We start from the raw sequence: 22,133 nt of genomic DNA, 5'->3' as shown, positions 1-22,133 counted from the left end.
AAGACCACCCCAACCTTTCAGATTCAGCTCGCACCATGTGAACGCTGATTCTAATGACCCATACTTTGAAATGGAACCATTCCCAGAGTGAAACAAATACGGACGCACATACACAAGCACACAGCGGCTAATAATAAACTCACACAGCTTGGTTTGGGAAGAACAAAAAGTCACTGTAAGGTGCCAATTTGATAGTACATACAGTACCAACGCACAAAGTCTGATCTCTGGCTTGTTTTTGGCTATGTGCACATGGCACATTGCTCTCAGTACACTCTTAATTGGCTAAAAGAATGTTTATTCTTAGGAATTGATGAGGAGGAAGAGAATGGGTGCCAAATGATGCAATGGAAAAAGCACATGTTGCGTGACATTCATATTTGTGAGAACTCAATATGGCCCAGTCACCTGGGGGTAAAAACGTCATGGCTGAAAGGATTTGGAATGTAATATGTCAGTATCTACATCATAAACCATACCAACAAACAGAAGGGCTTCAGAAGTAGGGATGTTGCAAGGCTTGCTCCAAGATCTGCATCTGAGACCAGTTCATAAATAATACTATTCCTAACACACTGCTGTGAGTTTGTGCACAGCAGAGCTGCACAAAAAAAATAAACAGCCAGAAGTTCCACATAATCATGTCCCCACTAAGAGAGTGAATGTACAAGTAAAACCAAAGTAGATATGGGTTAGAAAAACTAGGCAACATTTTTGAAATTGTACAAGACACTGTTAAAGGTTGTACTTTCTTGGTCAATGTATCTAGTTATTAAACCTATCTGGACTGGCTTGACGGACTTCTATGTGTGCCTCTTCAAGGTCAAGTCCATGCTGTGCAACTGTATATATAACTGTAGTTGTCATATATAGTATATAGCATGGTAGTAGCAAATACCAAAGATGTGGTGACTGACTGTGATCAGACTGATCAGTCAAAAAGTCAAGTAAGCCCGATCAGAAGGTTTCCTCTAACAGGCTTTACGTGAAATACTTTGACACGTGATGTGGGGTTAGCCGAGTGTGAAAATAAGAACATCATAAGACGTGATGCTGTAAGGGAAAAAGACCACAAAACATTTTGGGAGGCAGCCATGCAACGACAATTGAGGAGTTGTGAGGGGGGGGATGTGGCCAAACAAGGCATAGACACTGAGGAATGTGTAAGAAAATGTGAATAGGAAAAAGTATGGAGAATTTAGAGGGCAGTCAGGGATCAGAGGTAGAAGGAAAGAATGGGTCGGTGGAGAGAAATGGAGATGGGAGAGAAGCAAGAATCGTGAGGCGGAGAAGACAGAAGTGTCAAAAACTTTGAATAAATAGTGCCTTAGCGTGAGCCTTGCTGTGGGTTATTGATGAGATGGCCGCAAGGTTGGAAGTTAACACGGAGCAGAGCTTTCATGCTAGTGCTAGTGTTCTCTGTTCAAGCTGTGACTCACACTGGCAGGCTACACAGATATTTGCCTTCTAAGGGCAGCAGCTCAATGTTCTGGGATGCCGAGGATGCTCGTCGCCTGAGCGGTTGTGATAGTGCCTCTTCTTCTGCAGAGTTGGGGGGGTCATCATCCTCGGGAGGAGATACAACCACCTCAGGGATGCCGAGGCCTGTGCCGTGGCTTTGGGACGAGCTGTGTGAGGAACGTCGAAAAGATGCTGGGGTATTTTGAGGGGTGGCGTGGGGAGATAGGCCTGGGGATGACCCAGTGTTGGAGGAAGAAGAGGGCAGGAGGTGGTTGAGCAGGACGGAGACTCTGGACTCTCTCCTCTGGGACAGGTTGGAGCCAGAGGACCCTGCCCCTGGCTTGTGGAGAGAGAGACGTGAAGAGGACAGGCCCTCTCCTAACAGAGGAGACAATGACAAAAAAAAAAAAAAAAAAAAAAAAAAAAAGGAGCAGAGAAACAACAGAAAGGAGGAGGGAAAGAAGAAGGAGGAAAAGGAACAAGGGATGGAGCAGAAAGGAAAAACATATGAAGTAGAAGTACATCACAGAGATGGTATCTGAAGGAGACGGTGAAAAAGGGTGGGCAGCAGGAGCGTGGCAGAGGTGTAGTCAGGAGATTCGTGCTTGCATAAACGTGAGCGAAAAGCATGGCTGTGTGCGGAAAACGGTAAGAATGATTCAGTGAGGCATGTAGGAGGGTCTGCAAGGGCCAAACAATGCATTACATTCTCCAAACAAACTGATCACACACCGGAATTGAATAGAGGCAAAACTCTCAGTTTCAGAGACGCTCGCATGCAGGAGAGAATGAGTTAGCACGATGTCAGTGCACTGGAAGCAAACATGTGCTCTACTACAAACAGACCAGTCATAAATCCTTCACAATACATATTCGTTTGAACATCTTTCACACTGCAACTATTAGCACCACCCACCTTCAATGTGACATGTAGTATTTTGACCTTTCACATTTGCGTTTCAGGTTTAGTGATATGAAAATGCAAGCCCAGCAATAACCACAGGCACAGAAGTGGAGAATGTGATATTTCATTCATTAATTCATTCATTTAAACCTCAGGCTTCTCACCCAAGATCTTAAAATGCACACCATACATTAACACCACTGTGGCCATGCCCAGTCAAAACATACAATGCTGACTCCAGCTGCAAGTAAAGCGTTATTTCCTGGATGTCACCTTATGGAGTGAAAACAGTCATTAATTCAAACCCCAAAGCCAGGCCAGCCATACAGGTTAGCACATATATTAGCACCCAAATTTCTCTTTCACTAAGGGGACCGAGTGCTTCAGCAGATTATTCTCTAAAATTTACTCACTTTTACCTTCCACCTTCTACGCTGGCATTGAGGGATTTGAACAGTGGGTTTTTACGAACAGATCCCCAGCGGTGGAAAATATGGAGGAAAAAGAAATGTGAGTGCGTCGTAGTATCTCACCGTTTCTTTCAAGCAAGAATGGGTCAGAGTGTTTCTTGCCTATGTCAGCAATGGAGCGCACCAGAGGGATGCGATTACTGAGCTTTCTCTCGTTCTGGTGGTGGTGTTTCTTTAGCATCGCTTCCCGCACCTTGTTACGCAAATCCTCCTTCAGCTGGCCTGATGCCACCATGTTGTCGATCAACATGTCTGAGTCACACAGAGGCAGCAGCAGGGACACAAACCAAAAACAAATTACAAATTCTGGCAATTATTTGCTTTATCTATTTCATTTCTTACACAACAATGCAACTTAAAAAAATACAATAAAATGGTTTAAATATGTCCCGTATCTTTTAATGGGGTAATTTAATTGCGTAAAACTTACCTGCAATTTCCTCAATACTGTTGGCCCTCATATCCAGCATGACTGTGCCATTAAGTATGCAGCTACGCAGTTCAAATAAACTGTGTAGTGACAATGTGGCCACGTAGGGTTTACTCCACCTCTCCCCACCATCTTCCACATCCTCTTCAAACTTCAGCCATCTGCAGATGTTTGCCAAGAAAGCACACACACACAGAAAAAAATGTTTTCCCTGAAACCATGAAATATAATTGACAAAAAAAAAAAAAAAGAGCAATGTATTATAGTCAAGAATACATTGTTCTGGCTCGCATAGTTCAGCTACATTTTTCCTCGGTCAAATTCAAATCTCATTTCACTACTCAAGCACTGCAAACTGAGTGACTCACTCCAAACCTGGCCTCTTATTGAACAAGTTATGTCAGTGAGGACTCTGAGAAGCATCACAAGGTAAGTGATAAATACAACTTCAAATTCCCAAGCACTTAGCAAAATAACTTCATTAAGATTTTGTGATCTGTGGCTGAGTGTGAGGAAAGTCTGTCTCTCCAGATCTCCAGTGGAAATTGCGGTTTCAGTGCTTTTGACAATTCCCTACCGATACAGCTGTACTTCTTAAAAGAAATTACTTTCAAAGAAAGGAATTGTGAAAATTTGCCAAATTGAAGATTATAGAGCTCAAATAACATCTTGTCTTATTCACAGCTAAACTCACTTTTATTGCACTGAAAAAGTTGGGACTACTAGTCAGTAGCACAATACCTAATTAGGATGTCAACTCCTATTCAGTAATTATGCTCCAAAGCTATCACACAAGTGCATTCAAACACTTGTACAAGAGGACAACAGATCTACGTGATGGAGTTCTGCATTTGTTTTTCTTTTCGTGGTTGTCATCATTGCTGTTCAACACTTCAGTTGCTTTCTGACCTGGCAGTCTCTTTCCACTCAGTGGCACTGCCGTCTCTGAAGGAGAGCTCGTCCAGCTCCGTGAAGAGGTCATGGGGGACGTGCTCGAGGTCATCGTCCTCTGTACCCAAGATGAACTGTACCCTCTGGGACGGTGTGTCTGGACGCAGAGTGGGCAAAGGCCAATGTCATGTATACGAAGTTTATAGTGATAACAACAGCAAAAATCTCAGGGAATTATCTGCTATTAAAACAGAACGTGGAATTTTGAGACTCATAGTAAGGCTTTACACAGCCCTGCAAATGGCTTTTACACCAATAAACTTTGTTTATTGGAAAGAAAACTCCACAGGTCACTTTTAAGCAGATGCCATGAGGTAATACATATCATTGTACTACAGATCTATGTTTAGTATGAGCTTCCACTATAGCGCCACATCTTTCTCTAAGTTTAGCTACAGAGGACGATGTGGGAACATGTCCAGTAGAGGATGACATTAAATCTAAGCGTAATAGAGGGATAGGAGAATGAAAAAAAACATTTCTTTGGGGTTTGTTTAACAAAGTGTCTGGCCTGTGCAATGACACCAATGCCTTCTGACACGTGACATCATGTTTTGGGGATAGGGTACAGTGACACCATCACTGTATCTGCTTTTCTTTCTGCTACATAAGGAGGAATACATCTGCATGCTTGATGCTGTGAAATCTTTTGAGTAGTGTGCAAGAACGAATAATGAAACCTCAGATGCTTTCAGCAATTTTCTTTTCATGCCTGATTGAATTAGAGGGCAGATATTGGGACATCTGGAGGCAGAGAGAAAACGGAAATAGATATGGAGGATTACACCACAGGGAGGCAGAAATGGAATGACTGGAAGCAAAAAAAAAAAAAAGAGAGTTATTTTCTGTTAACACATGGATACATGGTGTGGTGGTCTGGTGTGTATTATGCACATGTGAATAAATAGTACATTTAACGGATGTATTTTTGGCACCAGCATTAGGTGCTGTTTTAGAGTATTAGCCTTAAATCATTATGTACTGCGTCGTCAGTAAGTGCATATAACGATAGCAGTACTGTATAACTATAATTAACTAATAGTATTTTGTTGAGTTTTGTAGTTTGTTGAAGCACAACTTAATTCTTCAAAGAGTTCAAAGCATTGTTTGGGTGGTTTTGAGTCTTGCAGCTGGGTGATGCAACAACTTCTATTACAAAATGCTTGCATACATTGCTTAAAATGTCATAGCCTTCAATTTGTCAGAGGCTGCTGCACAGTGGCCTTTAGCGCCTTTTAGAACTGAATGTTTTATTCTGAACCGTTTGAAAGGCAATATCGAGGGCTTAAGCAAAGTGGGGCTCTAATCTGGAAATCTGTATGTTGTTAAAGGGCGCTCTGATTCCAAATCACACCATAATGCCACACTGTTCTCTGAGTAACGTAATCTTTTTATGAATGTTAGAACTGGATATGTTACATGGCATTTCTTTAGTGTGCATAGTCCAGGACCATTGCAACAGAGACTGGAAAATTATATTAGTAGCTGTAAGTGTTTCTGAGAATACTGTAAAATACACGTAATTGCTGTCTATTTATAATATATAGTGCTCTGCATTTACTGGTAAATTCTACAGCGTACCCACATTTTATAGATGCCAAATGACCACCATGCAACTTAACAGCTGAAGGTCACAATGCAAAATGACAACTGTTAGTAAGTCTTTTGACCTAAAGGTCAGGTTAAGGCTCACTATTGAGTAAACTACTGAGTGTCTGCAATATGTCATGTCAGATGGAAGTGAATGAGTGAACAAGTGGGGGAATTTGGACACAGCCCCATGTCTATCTATTCCAGATCGCAAGAGCGTCTGTTTATCGTCTGAGGCGAGTCCTGGGTGCGTGTGAATAAACCAAGTTGAAGGGGCTCAAAAGTACCAAAAAAATGCAAGCTACAGTACTGCAGGATAGAATACAAGACTACAAAGTAGAATCAAGAGAGATAAATATTTAAAAAGAGTGGTGTGGAGTTTGTGCATAACTAGAGGCATTAAGACATTTACTATGGACTTGGTGTTGTGACTTAGAAACTGTGCCCAACCATAAGTGGGAGATTCCCTGCCGTCGTCTTTCCCCTCCTCCGAGTCTTTCTCTTTCTTCTTTCGGTGATGTTTGTGTCCTCGGTGGCGATGCCTCCGCTTGTTCTCCCTTCCAAGAGGAACATGGACGCCTACATACACTGCTCTGTGGCCTGGGAAAAGAAAGATGCATTACCTTTTTTTTTTAGCGAGCTTTCCATCCATTCTTTCATGTAAACTCAAAACAAATAGGAAAGAAGGAAGCTTAATTAGCTCAACTATTAACAGTAAAGAGAAGACATGCATATACATTACTAACTTAGAATGCCACTAATTAGGTGGTAAAGAGGAAAATAAGTGCATTAGTAAAAGATACAGCAACTCAACTCAGTCCCCTCAAAACATGTTAAATGAAGTCCAGCAGATTTCAACCTCAAATAACAACTAAATGTAATCTTTTTTGAAAAAGTGACAATTTAAAATAATAAAACCAGTTCCACAGTTGGAACAGACACTAACATACTAACATTTGAGACACAAGAAAAATGATTTCCCTCCGTTTCTTTTGAGTGCTCTACATAACCTACTTGAGGGAAACCAGAGTACAACATTTAACTTTTTCACCGCTCAGTTTTCCCCCTCTGTGTTTCATCTACTTCCGCTGACTATTGTTACTGCCACAAAGGAGCCGTGTTATGCAATGAAAACGCCCTATTTTCACCCTAGATTTTCTGCCCATTCCCATTTCTCAGAAATGAGTCATCTTTCTTTGATTTGAGGGGAAACCCAGGAGGAATGAAACCAAGATGCAGGACTCTTGAGTAAGGCATAAAGGACATACAGCACAAGTTTAACAGATGGAGTGAGCAGTGAGAGAGTTAAGAAGAAGAGAGGGAACACAAGAGATGAAGCAGGAGAAAAGGGAGAAAACTGACAGCTGGACAGACTACACGGGGCTCCAGGGGTCGTATTATTGGAAGGAGGATATGACACGGTAGACCCTCAAAAAGATGAAGCAGTTTCCTTTTAAATCTTAGTATTTGTCACTCAAAGGCACAACAAAGTCATTTCAGTGTGGGTTGAAACTTACTTTCCAAGTCTTCCCTTTCATAGTTTGTGAGGGTAGCGAAGCTGATCTTTCCATGGTCAACTAGTGCCTCCTCATCTAGACCCTGAGAACAGTGACAGGCGAGAGAGAAGCAAAGAAGAGGGCAGGATTAACACGTTTCATATACAAAGTGAATTGTTTTATTGCAATTTACATAGAGATTATGTAGTTTGTCCGCTTTTGTGTGTGTGTGTGTGTGTGTGTGTGTGTGTGTGTGTGTGTGTGTGTGTGTGTGTGTGTATTACACACATTTGATACAATACACATTTTATTTTTATTTAATTTATTATAATGAGATTTATGTGTACTACTCGTTGGACACTAACAGCTGCTCCCCATTATGAGTTGAAGGAAGAGTTATCAAACTTGACAATTTAGCTACATAGGCTGGAGTCTCAGAAATGGCAGGTGCTGTAAAATCACCTGCAGCTTTGGTGAACCATATAAAGTTCTGCTATTGTTTTTATTTGTATTTGTAGCTCGTACTAAATATCACTCCATAGATTTCTGTTTCAGCACAAGTGATTGGTTTTGCACATGGCTAGCAGCCTATTTCCACACCGCTTTAACCATGGCAGTCAAGAGAAATAGCTCATCCCATACTCTGGGCAAAAATACAATCAGATGCACTTCATGATTAGTGAAGAGTGTGAAAATTCCTATCATATTTTAAATATAGCACAGAACAAATGACACACTCCAACAGGTTTGACAGGTTAAATATGAGAGAGAAAGTCTTTAACAACCTTGTGTTGTAAAATGCAGTCGGGTGTCGCTGGGAATTTTATGAGGGTTTATACATGTGCTATGTTCCACAAACTAATTAGCCTGTATTGGAAAATATATTCAGTGTTATGGTTCATCCGATAAAGGTCAAGTTTCATTGCAACATGAAGAGGCTGGCTTCACTCATAAAAAAAATTTAAAAAAAGGCTTATGACCTTAGGGAAAATAATTTGCCTGATATTAATGTCATAGAAACATCAAGAGATCAGATTAGAGGAGACAGTAAAGTTGTTAGGATACTTGGCAACAAAGCTACATATCATTAATATTCTGTATCAAGTTATAGTGCCCTGACATAACGATTGTACTACTCAAACACACACACACACACATGCTATACCTGCCCTCCAGCCCTGATTGTAGCCATAACCATTTACCTTTAGTGTGCTATATTGTATCATTCATGATAATATCGTAACCTTGTTAATGTTTAAAAAAAAAAATTACATTGTGATAATGACAACAGTCCAATTTATCTATAGCAACAAGCACAGCTGAAAGCAGCAAAAACATGTTCTCCCTCTGAGTTCCTGTTGTTGTTACAAACTAAAGAACTCGGAGATCATTTTTATTGCAACTGGTTTTAATATAATCTGGACAAACAGATCAAACTCGAGTGTGCAGAGATATGAAAATACAGCCCACTGAAGTGAACACAGAGATAAGTACAAAGGCGCAGTACTAATACGAATATGTACAACAATAATATTGATGACAAAAACAGCAACTGCAAAGGAAGATTTACGGAATGAAAAATTAAGTAAAAGAAAATGAAGGGGAGGGCAAAGGCTTTATTCAGTCAGACTGACACTAAAAAGGCTGTTAAATTGAGATACATTTTATTTTGCGTTTTTGAATATCTGAAGGCAAACTGTTATAATATAATCATTGCAGAAACATATACTAAAATATTTGTATATTATTCTAGGGCCATCTCACGTACCCCCACTATTTACCAGTTAAACCAAAAAAATCCACTGAAAAATGTAAAAAAAAAAAAAACAACAACAACATGGAACTTAGAATCTCACAAATACAGATGTGTAAAACAATAAAAATACATAAAAACACTTATAGACAAGAACCATAAACCTCCTTAATCCAAACCCAGTTTGTTCCGATTTACGGAGCTTGGTAGAACCCTGATGTCTCTTAAGGGCAGGTCATTTTAAGAACATAAGACTGACACATAAATACAGTGCGTGTGTGGTCGAAACACAACTGTTGTGCAGGAGGAAGTCGCTGTGTCTATCAATAGAATATAGCAACTGACTCGAGGTCTATGCTACTCGATGCTACTCGAGGCCTTGACCTCAAACATAATCACAACTAGAATTACTGCCTCGCAGTTGCATGTATCCGCCAACCCATCAAGTTGCAGTTTCTGCTCATGTTTGTTCACTCATAACATACAAGTGATGATTTTGAAAAGGTTTTTAAATGCATTTTTTTTAAGTCAGAGACCTTTGACTGCCGAAATCCAAATCGGTTCATTCCTTCTTTCCAAAGATGTCAAAGAGAGACAGCACAGAGAGGATCAATAAAAGTTGGACAGGCTTGTGTGTATTTTAACATCACTTAATGTATTGTGACCAGGAAGGGAAAGCTTATTTTAGACAGACATTCATAGCGTGTAAAAAAAACTGAAATAGGACAGTGAGCTAATCCTGACTCTTGACTGCTCGGCTGATACAAACAGGCTGAATAAGCGATATATAGGAGTAAGGCTCAAACAGCTGAATGCTGAAAGTTGGGATTAGATTTGAATTTTCTTTTAGGTGCAGTGACAACTATGGCCAAAGGTATTATGGGTTTTTGGGTTGTCCATCTGTCCATCCCCCTGTCTGTCCCATTGACGTGATATCTCAGGAAAGTCTTCAGTGAATTTCTTTAAATTTGGCACAAACGTTCATTTGGACTCGAGATGGACTGATTAGAATTTGCTGGTCAAAGATTAAGTGACCTCACAACACACTTAGTTGGCATAATTCAAGAATTCATGTGCTTATCATGACAAAATTTCACACATAGGAAAAAAAAATTTGAGTTGATGACATTTTATATCTTAAAAGGTCAATGGTCAACTTTACTGACATCAGAAGGGTTTTTGCACAAACAAACACATTTCTGGACATTATTCAACACCTTAACTCGGGAACAGAGGGGGAGATTTTGACCATATTTTACATTTGGCCCGTGACTGAATTGGTGCCACTATTCTCGGGTGTCCACCTTGAAACACTGTATAGTTCTGTGTTGTCGGGTTAAAAATGTGTGTGAAGCGTTCACATTTTTCAATTGGGAGCTCGTTTGCAGCAACATCCATATTTGAAGCATCGTCTTCAGACATGGCCATAACTTTGTGTTCAATCAAAATAAGCTTCATTGGACAAGCATCATCATTTAGGTCGAGTTTGGACAGACATGGATGTAAATTGCAATTTGATTAGTTACATAGTATATGAAACTAAAGATTTAATTGAGCTAAATTTGTATTTCCTTGTATAATGGGTCTATATGATTACTTCGTAATGAATTTGTAATTACCGTTTAATCTCTTGCATAAGTCATTTATATTACACACCATTTCAACAAACACAAATCTGTTCTCCTGCCTCATTGACAAACACTTTGATGCAACACAATCCCCAATTGGAGGATCCTTTCAATCCCCTCAACCAATCACAGAGGGGCACTGCTGCCAAGCAGGAATAGTGGAAACAAAAGGTGATGATGTTGGCCACACGCTGGAAGGACACATGATCGGTGAATGATATCAGGGTGCTGTGTGCACGTGCCAATCACCTCCACTGACCACACTTGACTTTCATTTTGATTGAAAGCCTGCACTATGTGTTCATCTTCTGCTCCCCCTGTTCCATTACTGACTAAGACTATGATTATGTCTCAATGACATTTAGGTTTCCACATGTACATTACCATAATCATTCATCGGGTATAAACACACCTACGATGAATGATGCCATCTGTGATCGTGTGTGTGTGTGTGTGTGTGTGTGTGTGTGTGTGTGTGTGTGTGTGTGTGTGTGTGTGTGTGTGTGTGTGTGTGTGTGTGTGTGTACGTAGAGGAGGGGGGCTCAGTTGCGGGTGTATTTACATGATAATGAGCTGCACTGCTCTTTGACAGTGCCTTCATGAGTAGCAGTAATAATTCAGCTCAGGGAGAAGAGCAGCAAGAAATTAATCTGTCTCTAGTAGCTGGAGTTCTTCCCTCCAATGCACAGCACCAAGGCTGATGACAAGGGAACTGGTTCCTGATGGTCATTTGTGATCAAGAAGCACTAGAGGTGTAACTGCAATCAAGCAGAGGCTGAAAGCTTTAGGTCTACCGCTCACGCTGGCTAATAAATCTAAAGATTACCACGTTGTAAAATGAATATCCACCTTAAAGGTCATTATTCGCTTTTTAGAAATGAATGTTGAAGCACAGCGCAATTAATTTCAACTGTGTGCTAGGATTGAGAATCCAAATCTTTAATTACACTCAAAATAAAGACCACCACTCCAATGTGTATTACTGGGGGGGGGGGGGCATTTGATCTAAAACTTAAAACAAAAGTTTCATCAAGGTCAACATGAAATTTTAATAACAGGAAGGGAAGATATTTCTTTAGGAAACAGGATCTCTCAGATTATTTCAAATAATTATTGTAGCAATTTTCTTTTAACATACTAGTGGCCATAGTCCTTATGTCTCTATTCTGCAGTAATCACATTAACCAATGTCTCCCAGCAAGGCAAACAAAGCTGGTGTGAAACAACTATTCCTGCTTCAAGAGTATAGCCTTAATAATAAGCTTCTTAAAATACCACTTCACAAAATCTGTTGATTTAAGTGTTTATACACCTGTTTGCGTACAAAAATCCCTGATCCTGCATTTTAGGCACGGTGTCGTCATGCTCGTTTAATGAAGTATTCGCACGTGTTAAAGTCTGTTATGGCCTCGACCCGGTGTCGGTACAATTTAAGAACACATGATGCAACCTGTCACATAGCTTTGTCAAAAATAAACTGCAGTCTTGTCAACCACAGTCTCCAAGCCGGCGGGGGAGGGGGGACTGATTTACTCCTGTAAAACCACAGCTGTGCTTTGTGGGCATATTGTCTGGTGTCAGTGGGGATGGTTTGGAGGGCAGAATTGCCAGCTGAGTAAGAAAAGCTGCCATATAATGACATCAATAGAGGACTGTTGACAGAGGGCAGATGTGTCTCTGGCTGCATGGACTCATTGAAGGAACACAGACTATATTTGCATAGCCTTGTGTTCTTTCCTGTGTGCGTCCAGTGAGTACATATGTGCCTCGAGGTGACAAATGTGGTTCTACAAGGTTCGTTTTAAATATGCTACCAAGCCCGTCTAAAACTAATGAGCGAGCTAAGCAGCCAGTCAAATGACCTAAGTATAATTGGATTAGTAGAACGGTGTCTGAACTGTCAACAAACGACAAATGCCAGCTCGGGACCAGGGCTCAAAAATAAATGGAAACATTTCCCCCTGAATTTAAACGTAACCGTGGTATGAGCCTTGACGCAGAAACGAAGATGAAAATAGTGCTTGTTGGCCTGTCAGTGTCCATTGAGGGGAAAAAAATGTGTGCTGCAACATGACAGAAATATTACTCATGGGATAACACATTCCTCCTTCTCAACTACTAAAAAAGGCATGTTAAGCATAGTGAGGAATTCAGATCAGAAGTCTCGCAGTGTCACCAGGAAACAAAATGCCACCTCTAGTGTCAGCTCAGAAGATAAAAAAAAAAAACATCCACGAAGGCTGATGCAGGAAACAGTTTAAATTTGTTTAATTTGGGAGAATATTTAGCCGAGAGCCCATGAAGTGGTTGCTGGTCTATAAAACCCCAAAACATCATCAGGTTGATCTGCTGCAGTTTTAATAGTCGGACATAAATCAGCGGAGAGAAAGCCTACCTGAACAATTAATAAAAGACAAACTAACTCAGTGTGAACTTTTCAAATAGTATAAAAGGGACCACATCACAGACATGTCAGCTTAAACATAGCAATAACAACTATTCCACCATCTACCTGTATGACAAAATACAAGGCTCGTGCAGGTATTACTGTAAGCGTATCTGCCGGTGAGGATTTCCTCAGCAGCTTAGATGGTAAAATTAGCAACATCTGGGGTTTTACACACAGGTGAGGATTTAGAGTTCACATGAATCTTTAAGAGTAAACACAAGCCTTACCATGTGTTCGTTCTCTAAGCAAAGAAAACAAAATTGTGACAATTTCCAGAGTCAAGTGGCGTATTCACATTGCCTGTTTGAACTCAAAGATATTCATTTCAGTCTCATACGTGACAAATAAAAGGAGCAGGTCGTCACATTAAGAGGCGCCGAGACTCGCAAATATTTGGCAGTTTTGCGTGACAAAACAATAAAAAAGTAATTTTAGGATTCATTAACAAGATGTACATTAACCTCACTTCTGTTGATATGTTTGCATGGGAGTGTAACAACGACACAGCAGCCAAACACCTCTTCCGCCAACCAGACAGTGAATGAAACAACCAGCCACCCAACACGCCAACAGGCCTGGTTCCTTCTAATCTCAGTTCTTTGCCAGCCTTGCTGTGCTGGGACCTGGTCCAATCAACGGGGAATGACGTAAGAGAGGTGTTACATAGTGAGAGACCTGTCCCATGAGATTACCGAGTATCTCTCCATTTTATACTGCCAAAAACACTATCGCACACTACACGAGAATATAAACAAATATCCATGATAATTAATGTCAGATTATGAGACCAATTAAATTATGTCTGAAAACAAAAAATGGAAACAAAAACCTAGATTATGAATGGCTTCTAACCAACTGATGTCCATTAGACTGTGATGAGCTAAAACATTATGATCGCTCCTGCCTAACTGGACTGTACAGTGTGAGCATATCATATCATATGTCGCTGATGTTTACTCCGTGATTTAAATGGTTGACCGGCCAAAATAAAACTTGGCTTTGGATTTGCGAGCTCTCCTCAAGCCGGTGTCAGAAAAGACTTCAACCCAACACGCCGTCTGCACTCAGCAACACATTGTTCATAAAGTAAATGCTACACAACTGCTTTATAATCCAAATCAACTGTTTCTAGTTCCAGCAGTTCAACTCCAACAGAGTGAGGAATCTTCTCTAGTAACACCATCCTGTCCTGTTAAATTCAGCTGTCAGAATTTACCAGTTAGGTTTCTGTTCATATCGTACCAATAAGTGAATCAACTTTTAGTTGATGGGAAATAGTCATGACCTTCAGTATTTGGAGCAAGCAGCTACTGGAAAAATGAGATGTGCCAAAAGCAGTAGACTGTTATTTCAATCTGTAAACACATACAAATTGTTTTAGGTTTAATTAAATTCTCTTTTTAATCTAATTTCAGGTTGTAAGTGCAGGTCAAGAACATCAATTAGGCTGCCACTCTAAACAGTCCATCTTCTGAACTGAAAGATTTTATGTGTTTTACGTACTTATTCATAATTTGATCAATAAACAAAAATAAATAGGGTCACTGAGAGAATTAAAACGATTCTGATTAAATAAGCACATTTAAAACTGGATCCAGATTGCCTAAAATGCTAAAATCCCAGGCTTGAATTCAAAAGTGTAACATGAATTCATAGACTTTTGGTTTTGAGAAGGGATCCATTAATGAAACACAACTCATTTGTGTCCTTTGTTAGGTCCCAACACCTCAGGGTCAAACTTCTTTAATCTTCTAGTCAAGTCAGTTTCCCTCTGTGCCTTATATACTACAGTACTGTACGTTTCCACGCTTTTTTCAGTATAAATAAACCGAAGCATAAAGCCCTGAATAACGTTGCTTCTTTGTGGGTAACCAACCCTGATCTAGCCAGGTGCCGACTCTGCAAGACCGCTGAGGGTTCCCCGTGGTATCTGGCACCTGACTATGTAAACCAACTGGTCACTTAACATATACTACATCCATTACGGTAGAGCAGGTCCTGTGGAACAGACATGCACAAGACCGAATAATTATAATTTGATCAGGCAGCTATATATTGCTGACTTTTGCTGACAATCCATTAAATGATTTACCGTCCTAGAGCTTCTGTACATTTGAACCGGGCACAACTAAGAAGGCAAGCAGGAACGCGTGTCCTGTATCTAACATTTCCTGAGACCGGTAGTTGAATTGTCTAATTGAAAGAGCTGGGAAGATATTTCACCAGGTAGAAACTCTCAAAAACAATCCGATATCAATCGTGGATGTAATCAATATTCCAAAGAGACCCACAGACACAAAAATGGTAAACATATCCTCGCTCTCTGTCTCAGATGTTTTCCTCTACACCCAATTTTGCATCTACTCTGGGCATTGCAATGTTTGCCTTTTGCTAGACTGAACGGAAACAAACATATTAATTAATTTCTACTCGGTAAATAAACACCATCTCTGACAGCATGCTCCTTGTTTGGATCCTACTACCTCAGCGGACCCATTTTCCACCCCTCCTTTCCCTGTCGGTCCTTTCCTCCTCTCTCCTCCTTCCTTTTCTCCTTGTCCCACTCCTTCAAGCAGCCATAACTGTGTCCGACGGTCTCCTCTCGTTCGTGCAGCTTGAGGCCATTAAAGAGTTGAAAGAAAACATTTCCATTTCAAGAGGCATGTCCAGTGAGATAACAGCTCCATGCCCCCTCTTTCACCTTAACCCGCTCATCCTCACACCTCTGCCTTTATCGTTCTGGTAAAATGCACAGACCACCTGCCCCACACATTAGCACGGACTGCTACTCCACTCTACGGGAGAAGAAAACCAGCGGACGTGCCAATGTAAACACAAATAATGCATAATTAATGCTGTGCAGACCACGACAGTTAGACACACACACACACACACACACACACACGTACCGTGAGCACATGTTCCCCTTCGCTCTGTTCATCCATTTAGACTAAAACATCCGCAAAGCAAAGGCAGGAGGGACGTTAACCAGCTCCTTCTGTCGGTTGGGTGTTGCAGAAGGTGGGTGTGTGTATGTGTGTGTGTGTGTGTGTGTGTGTGCGCGCGCGCGCGCTGAACGCTAACAGACACAGTGTCGCACTCGTCTGTTCCCTCTTCCTCTGCTCATCTCTTTATACAGAGGGAGGAAGAGAGAGAGGGAGCGAGCTGCTTCAGAACACAGTGCTCTGCTGTCAGCCCGCTCTTTGCACAGCAGCCAATCCCACCAGGCCACCATGAATATTTTATTCGCCCCAGCCAAGAGCTTAAAAACACACGCCACCACACGGAGGACACACACACACACACACACACACACACACACACACACACACACACACACACACACACACACACACACACACACACACACACATTTGGAGGACGTACAAATGTTCACCCGCTGAGGTATTCAGGTCACAAATGAAGACCCCCCAACACAGATAAATAGATACAAGCACACGTGTGGGCTCGGCATTCCTCACAGGGTGCAACGAATAGAAAAAGGGACAGATTGCTGTGTATTCGTATTCATTAAGATTCCAAATGCCTCTGCGCCTTTGACTTTGACATTCACCGTCCTTATCATAGCTTCAAGGTTGGACATGTCTTTCAACAACCTGTACTTTTCTCAGAAAACTGGCTCTTTTGTTTTCGGTCGGCAACAGGGGCGCTCACATGAGTGGGGCAAAAGAACATATTTCTGAAACCGGGGCAGTAATTAAAGAGTCTATTTTTTAATTCAAGAAAACACTCTCTGGACCCCTGTTCAGGCCAGATATAACCTGTGGACACAGCATCCATAACGGCGCCAGTCAGATCAAAGTTAACTAACCACAAGACCGTGAAGGCAAAGGTGAAACCAAATCTGAAATTAAGATAGGCATCATAATGAGGGACATAAAGTGAGCAGGAGATTAAACAGAAAGAGTGACATTTAATGGCTGAACTGACCGAGTTGAAGCATCAAGTACATTTCACTGAGCAAACAGTGATCTTTTAAAATGACTAAAAGAAATATCCACTAGTATCATGCAGTTAAATAAAAAAATATATATATATTTTTTTTTAAACGAACTACAATAAATAGGAATTTGCACAGGAAATTGTCGCTTGAACAAGGGCTATAACTAATCCTTATTCTTATATTTGATTGACAATAGTTTTCTATATTCATCAATTCATTTTAAAAGTAAAAAATACCCATAATAAGTTCTCAGAGTCCAGGTTGATATCTACAAATTGCTTAGTTTAAAGACGAAAAATAAGAATATTGTATTGATCAAGGAGGTTGTTTGGTCTAAAGAAATGGAAATATAAACCCCGTATATTTCACTCCTCTCAACAAAACCAAGCTCCCATTATACGCAATCATCAAGACTCAGGCCACAATTACCACCATAATGGGGTTGATGAGTTTAATAAGTTTCCTATGGTTGGATGAGCTGTCAGTTCCTGTTAAACACTGGCAGTACACTATTAACATAAGCGTTATCTTTGGCAATTTGATCTGACTTTCCGTCATTTACCACAATGTTCTGCACACACACGCACACACACACACACGCTTTAAAATAGGCAGTTTAAGTCTGCTGCCTCTAGTGGAAGGCTGTGGCTTTACAGAGCAGCTTCCATGCACTGTGAATATAAGTTAAAGGAAAAACTGAATATAAAAGATGAATTCTTAAAATTAAATCAATTTTTTTCTTGGAAAAACAAACTTGAAGGGCATTAGAAGTCACAACCAAGTCATTTTCTAATTTATGAAGTGGATTTGGGTCGTTTCCCAATAAAAGCACTTAAAAATCATGTGGTGTATGGTACTGTTTAATTGCAACATACTTGCAGAAAAGTACATGTTATTCTCACTCAATGCTAATTGGGTGCAATATAAACAAAGAGACTCTCTGTTGTGTACGCCAATGAGCCTATAGCTGGGTACTGTTTAATGTGTTTAATCGTATTATCATAATAGTATGACAGAAGAGAACAGAGCCTATTAGAAAGGCCCATTCTGTAATTACCATTCAAAACACTCAATAACACAGCAGTAAGTACTGAGCCTATAAAAGGTTCAGGTTATAGAGCCCACTGGACTAAAATCGTGTCTCACAAGTGGGACAGCTGGATGCCCAAATCCCCGTCACCATGGCGAGCTGGCAAACACCCGAGGTAAAATTCAATGACAGCTCACACTGTAGAGCCAAGCTGATGTAGTCGATAATTAGAAATCAGAGTGTCAATGATAGAGCGTGTGCATATAGACCAAATATGACATGCGACAAACGCAAAGGAAAACCTGGAGGTTTCTATTTGTGTTCTTGCAATGGTCTTTGAGAGCTTTTAATGCGATTATTACTTTATGATGTTTTGTTGTAGACAAATGACAATGATCCCCATATTATCATTTTTAAATCTACAATAAAGTTTACTGTTTCAGTGCACTGATATCAGTGTTGACAAATTTTTATTTTTTATTTTTGCACTATTTAATCTTGGTATCAACCCCCAAAAATCCATATCGTCCAAATTCTATCCTACATGCTTTGAAAATAAATGTTTTGACTGTTTTTAAATAGCAAACTAAAACCATTATCCTAATGTTGCTGGTATAGCTCGAACATTTCTACCACAAGCTTGAAACCAGATCACCCTCTGGATTGTGGTCCCTGTTGGCCTAATCTTTTGGCACTGAGCGCTCGTAGGTCTAACATGCAAAACATGGAGAAGGAATTGCCAGCCCATTAAAATCACTCTGTAAGAAAATCACAATAAACTCATCTCTACTGAGTGAAGTTGATACATGACATTTAAACATCTAGTCAAGGGACCTCCCTATAAATCCCTCAAACATTGCCTGAGCTCAGATGATCATCGGCGGCATAAAGTCATCAGAACAATGACAACTCATTGTGCCATTACATACCATGTGTGCATTCTTTGTAGGACTCTAAAACACACTTGTTTGAAATGAACAGAAGTTGCAGCCAAGCTAAACAACGGTTAACTATTTAGCCACAATTTAAATGGAGATTCTTACTGTTTAAGCACATTTCGGAAGCCAAATGACGGCAACATTTCACTTTGAAAGAAACTCCCTGCTAAACAATAGCACTGGTCAACCAGCAAGCCTGTTAATAAACAAACGTATCTTGTTCAAACCACATTCATGTTTTTTTTTAAAACATGCACACACTAGCTGGAAGTCCCACTCAAAGATTAACAGTGGTATGTTGTATGGGATTTCCATTTAGCTGGGTAAACACAAAATAAGTCTTGAGACTTTATTAGGCACACAGCTGAATCACTGCCTGGAGGGTCCCGTGTCACGGTGAGCGTATTGACTTCCATGTCTGGGGAAGGTACTCCAACCAACCGGAAACTTCCTTTTGATTGGGCAGCCTGGGATCGAGTTTCCTCACCAGCATGTGCATATTCATAAATGCACACGCACAAGCAATAGTAGTGGGCAACCCAACACCGGCACTGATGTCAGGCAGCTTGCATTTTAAACTTGGCTCTGCAAACCAGTTTCTTTTTTTGGGGGGGTGCTTGTTAATACTGCTGTGCGCTTGATGCTCATCATCCCATCTGTGACGATAAACTCAACAAGACAGGATGTGGGACTTTTTAAAGTTCACTTTAAAAACGTCACGGTTGTGCAGCTTATCTCACGTGACTTGACAGCGTACACACTGCGTCGTCTTATGAGTTGCATGCGTGTGTTTGCCTCCGTACTTGTGCGAGCTTTTCACAGTAAAATTAGCCGCATTTCCTGACATGGAAATGTCACGCTAGAAAGCGGCTCTATTTTGGGCGCATTTGATATGCAAATGAGGCCTTTATTCCTGTAAATGTACCAGCAGATCTTATCCACGGATTTACTGGGACACATTTTTATTTTCCAAGTAACGAACGGGTAAACCTGTTGAACGTCAGGGTACAAATCCGTGTAAAGTCACCGGTAATCGATTACGTGCATTATAAACGACTGTACGACTTACTCCGGCAGTACCAAAGGTTTACGTGCACGTTTTTTGTTTTTTTTTTAGTTTGTGAAAGTTCTTGGTCAAACACAAATGTTCGGACTTGAGAAGTAACGGGGTATCTTCCAGTTGAACTATTTACAGTTGATAACGGGAGCACGGGAAAGAAAACAAAACCAAAAAAAAAAAAAAAAAAAAAAGCTCTTGCTCGCGCTCGGCTAATTCATTAGCAACTGCTATTAGAAAACAAAAAAATAATGATCAGCACGGTAACTTAAAAAAAAAAACTAGGTCCGGAAACACGTTTCTGCGAGGTTCATATCTGAATTAGCAGCTCGGCAGACTTTTAACAAGAGACTTGAAAGCAACTTGTACGTCTGCCACGTGTCAGGAGTAGAAAGCCGGCTAACAATAGCGGTGGCCGGATGGTGCCTCACCGAATCTGACTCCCAAGCATCCCTCTTGTACTTGTGCTCGGCAGACACGGACAAAGAGCCGTACAGTTATAACGGTGGGCTGACGGCAAAACTGTGCTGTGCGGGTACTCACTGTTCTTAAGAGGGGTCTCATTTGTTCCGACGGTTCGTCCATTTCACCTGCCAACCGTTAATGTTTTGTTTTTGTTTGTTTTTGTTTTCCGCCAGTTGAGACCCGGTACCGACCCGGGACGGGTGACACTTGTGTTAACAGTGTGGACTGGCTGTGTGCTTTTTTTTTTTTCCCCTAACAACACGGTGAGACCACGCCTCTAAAATGATTGACAGTGATTGATTACCAATTCGCTTCAACACCCGGTGTTTGTAGCCAATCAGATTCAGCAACGTAACGACGAGGGTGGGAGCTATTTCACTGTCGCCTAAAAAAAAACCAGGGGGCTTTTTGTGTTGTTGTTGTTGTTGTTGTTTTAACTCATTAACAGTGCTGGCATATGAAGAATGATTTTATCTGTAATTAAAATCAAATAGAAGATTGAAAATTAAATAGAAAATGCCAATTTAATCACTACTGTTTTATTAGTCAGACTAATCAGCCCATAATTAATTGTTCAAAAGAATTGTTTTTATTTACTATTGACATGACAACTGTGAAATGGCAATTTCAATATTTGGCATTTAGCATTTTCCAATATGCCTATTACATCACTCCAAGTGTAAAATGGACAGACAAAAGCTATTTAAATAGCCCGCATGAGATTCTAGTTTCAATTCTTGTCTAAATCTCCAAATATTCTATGAATATTGGCTGGAGAAATTATGCAATGCCAAAACAAGTGGTGTTTTTTTTTTTAAACATTCTTTTTTTTAACATAAAACACTGTGAATGGAGCTACCGTAGATAAAAGTGACCATTGTGATGGAATACCACTTAGTTTAAACCTTAAAGCTACTTAGAGGCAAAGTCTGTGATGGAACTGTTAACCAGAAAGCCCATGCCATAATTAAAACACACGGATACAAAGCTGCAACTGTTCCCAAACTGACTGATGGAAGTGAAGGTCAATTCATTTAGAAAGTGTTTTTGAAGCCTGTCACTCACCTGTCCCAGTGAGCTGATGTGTCAATCTACCTTGATTCAAAGGATCCCTGTGAACCTTATTTTTTATGCCCCTAGTCAGATTTTTCCTCTCTGTAGCACTTAGTGAAGCATGTTGTGTTGTATATTGAACTTTTTAATGTTATGTTCAATAACTGATGAGGCAATTAATGATGGGAAATTGATAAGGCCAATGCAAAATACTTTCTGCTGAGGCCACATGCAAACTGCGTTCATCCAGACAATTTCAGCTGTCTGTCGACCTGGCAAAGACGGTTTGTCGGGCCAACAATAATAACAATAACATATATTTCGGCTATTTGACGCTAGCAATATTTAACACGGTAGTAAAATAACACATGCATAATAATTACCAACACCAAATTTAATGTAGTCCCATAAAAATCTATTAGAAATATAGGTCATCTATTTTATGGTCAAAAATGACTATATGGTTGAGCTCTTAATGTAAAATTAGGTTTAAA

At 40.4% G+C, this 22,133-nt stretch overlaps 1 protein-coding gene across 9 annotated transcripts in view; it reads right to left on the bottom strand.

Annotated features, from left to right (window-relative positions):
• LOC138617615 (sodium bicarbonate cotransporter 3-like) overlaps nucleotides 1-20,808 on the bottom strand; it is a 44,073-nt gene extending 23,265 nt beyond the window's left edge. For 5 of the 9 annotated variants that reach the window (XM_069692784.1, XM_069692776.1, XM_069692761.1 and 2 more), the window contains exons 1-7: nucleotides 20,665-20,808; nucleotides 7,324-7,405; nucleotides 6,257-6,406; nucleotides 4,175-4,313; nucleotides 3,266-3,426; nucleotides 2,899-3,087; nucleotides 1,465-1,839 (exon numbers count right to left, since the gene is read on the bottom strand). In XM_069692784.1, the coding sequence (XP_069548885.1) occupies nucleotides 1,465-1,839; nucleotides 2,899-3,087; nucleotides 3,266-3,426; nucleotides 4,175-4,313; nucleotides 6,257-6,406; nucleotides 7,324-7,405; nucleotides 20,665-20,706 (1,138 nt within the window). In that variant the 5' untranslated portion in view covers nucleotides 20,707-20,808. The remainder of the gene's footprint in view (nucleotides 1-1,464; nucleotides 1,840-2,898; nucleotides 3,088-3,265; nucleotides 3,427-4,174; nucleotides 4,314-6,256; nucleotides 6,407-7,323; nucleotides 7,406-20,664) is intronic. The other 4 variants (XM_069692820.1, XM_069692803.1, XM_069692768.1 and 1 more) reach the window with 3 other exon arrangements.
• Nucleotides 20,809-22,133: the final 1,325 nt, after the last annotated feature.

Source organism: Brachyistius frenatus, unplaced genomic scaffold, assembly GCF_029030835.1.
Source record: "Brachyistius frenatus isolate BFR_SWC_R1_liver_20210118 unplaced genomic scaffold, ASM2903083v1 Contig_2, whole genome shotgun sequence".
Lineage (NCBI taxonomy): Eukaryota > Metazoa > Chordata > Actinopteri > Embiotocidae > Brachyistius > Brachyistius frenatus.
Note: the sequence above shows the minus strand (reverse complement) of the source record. Positions and strands in the feature narration are given on the sequence as shown.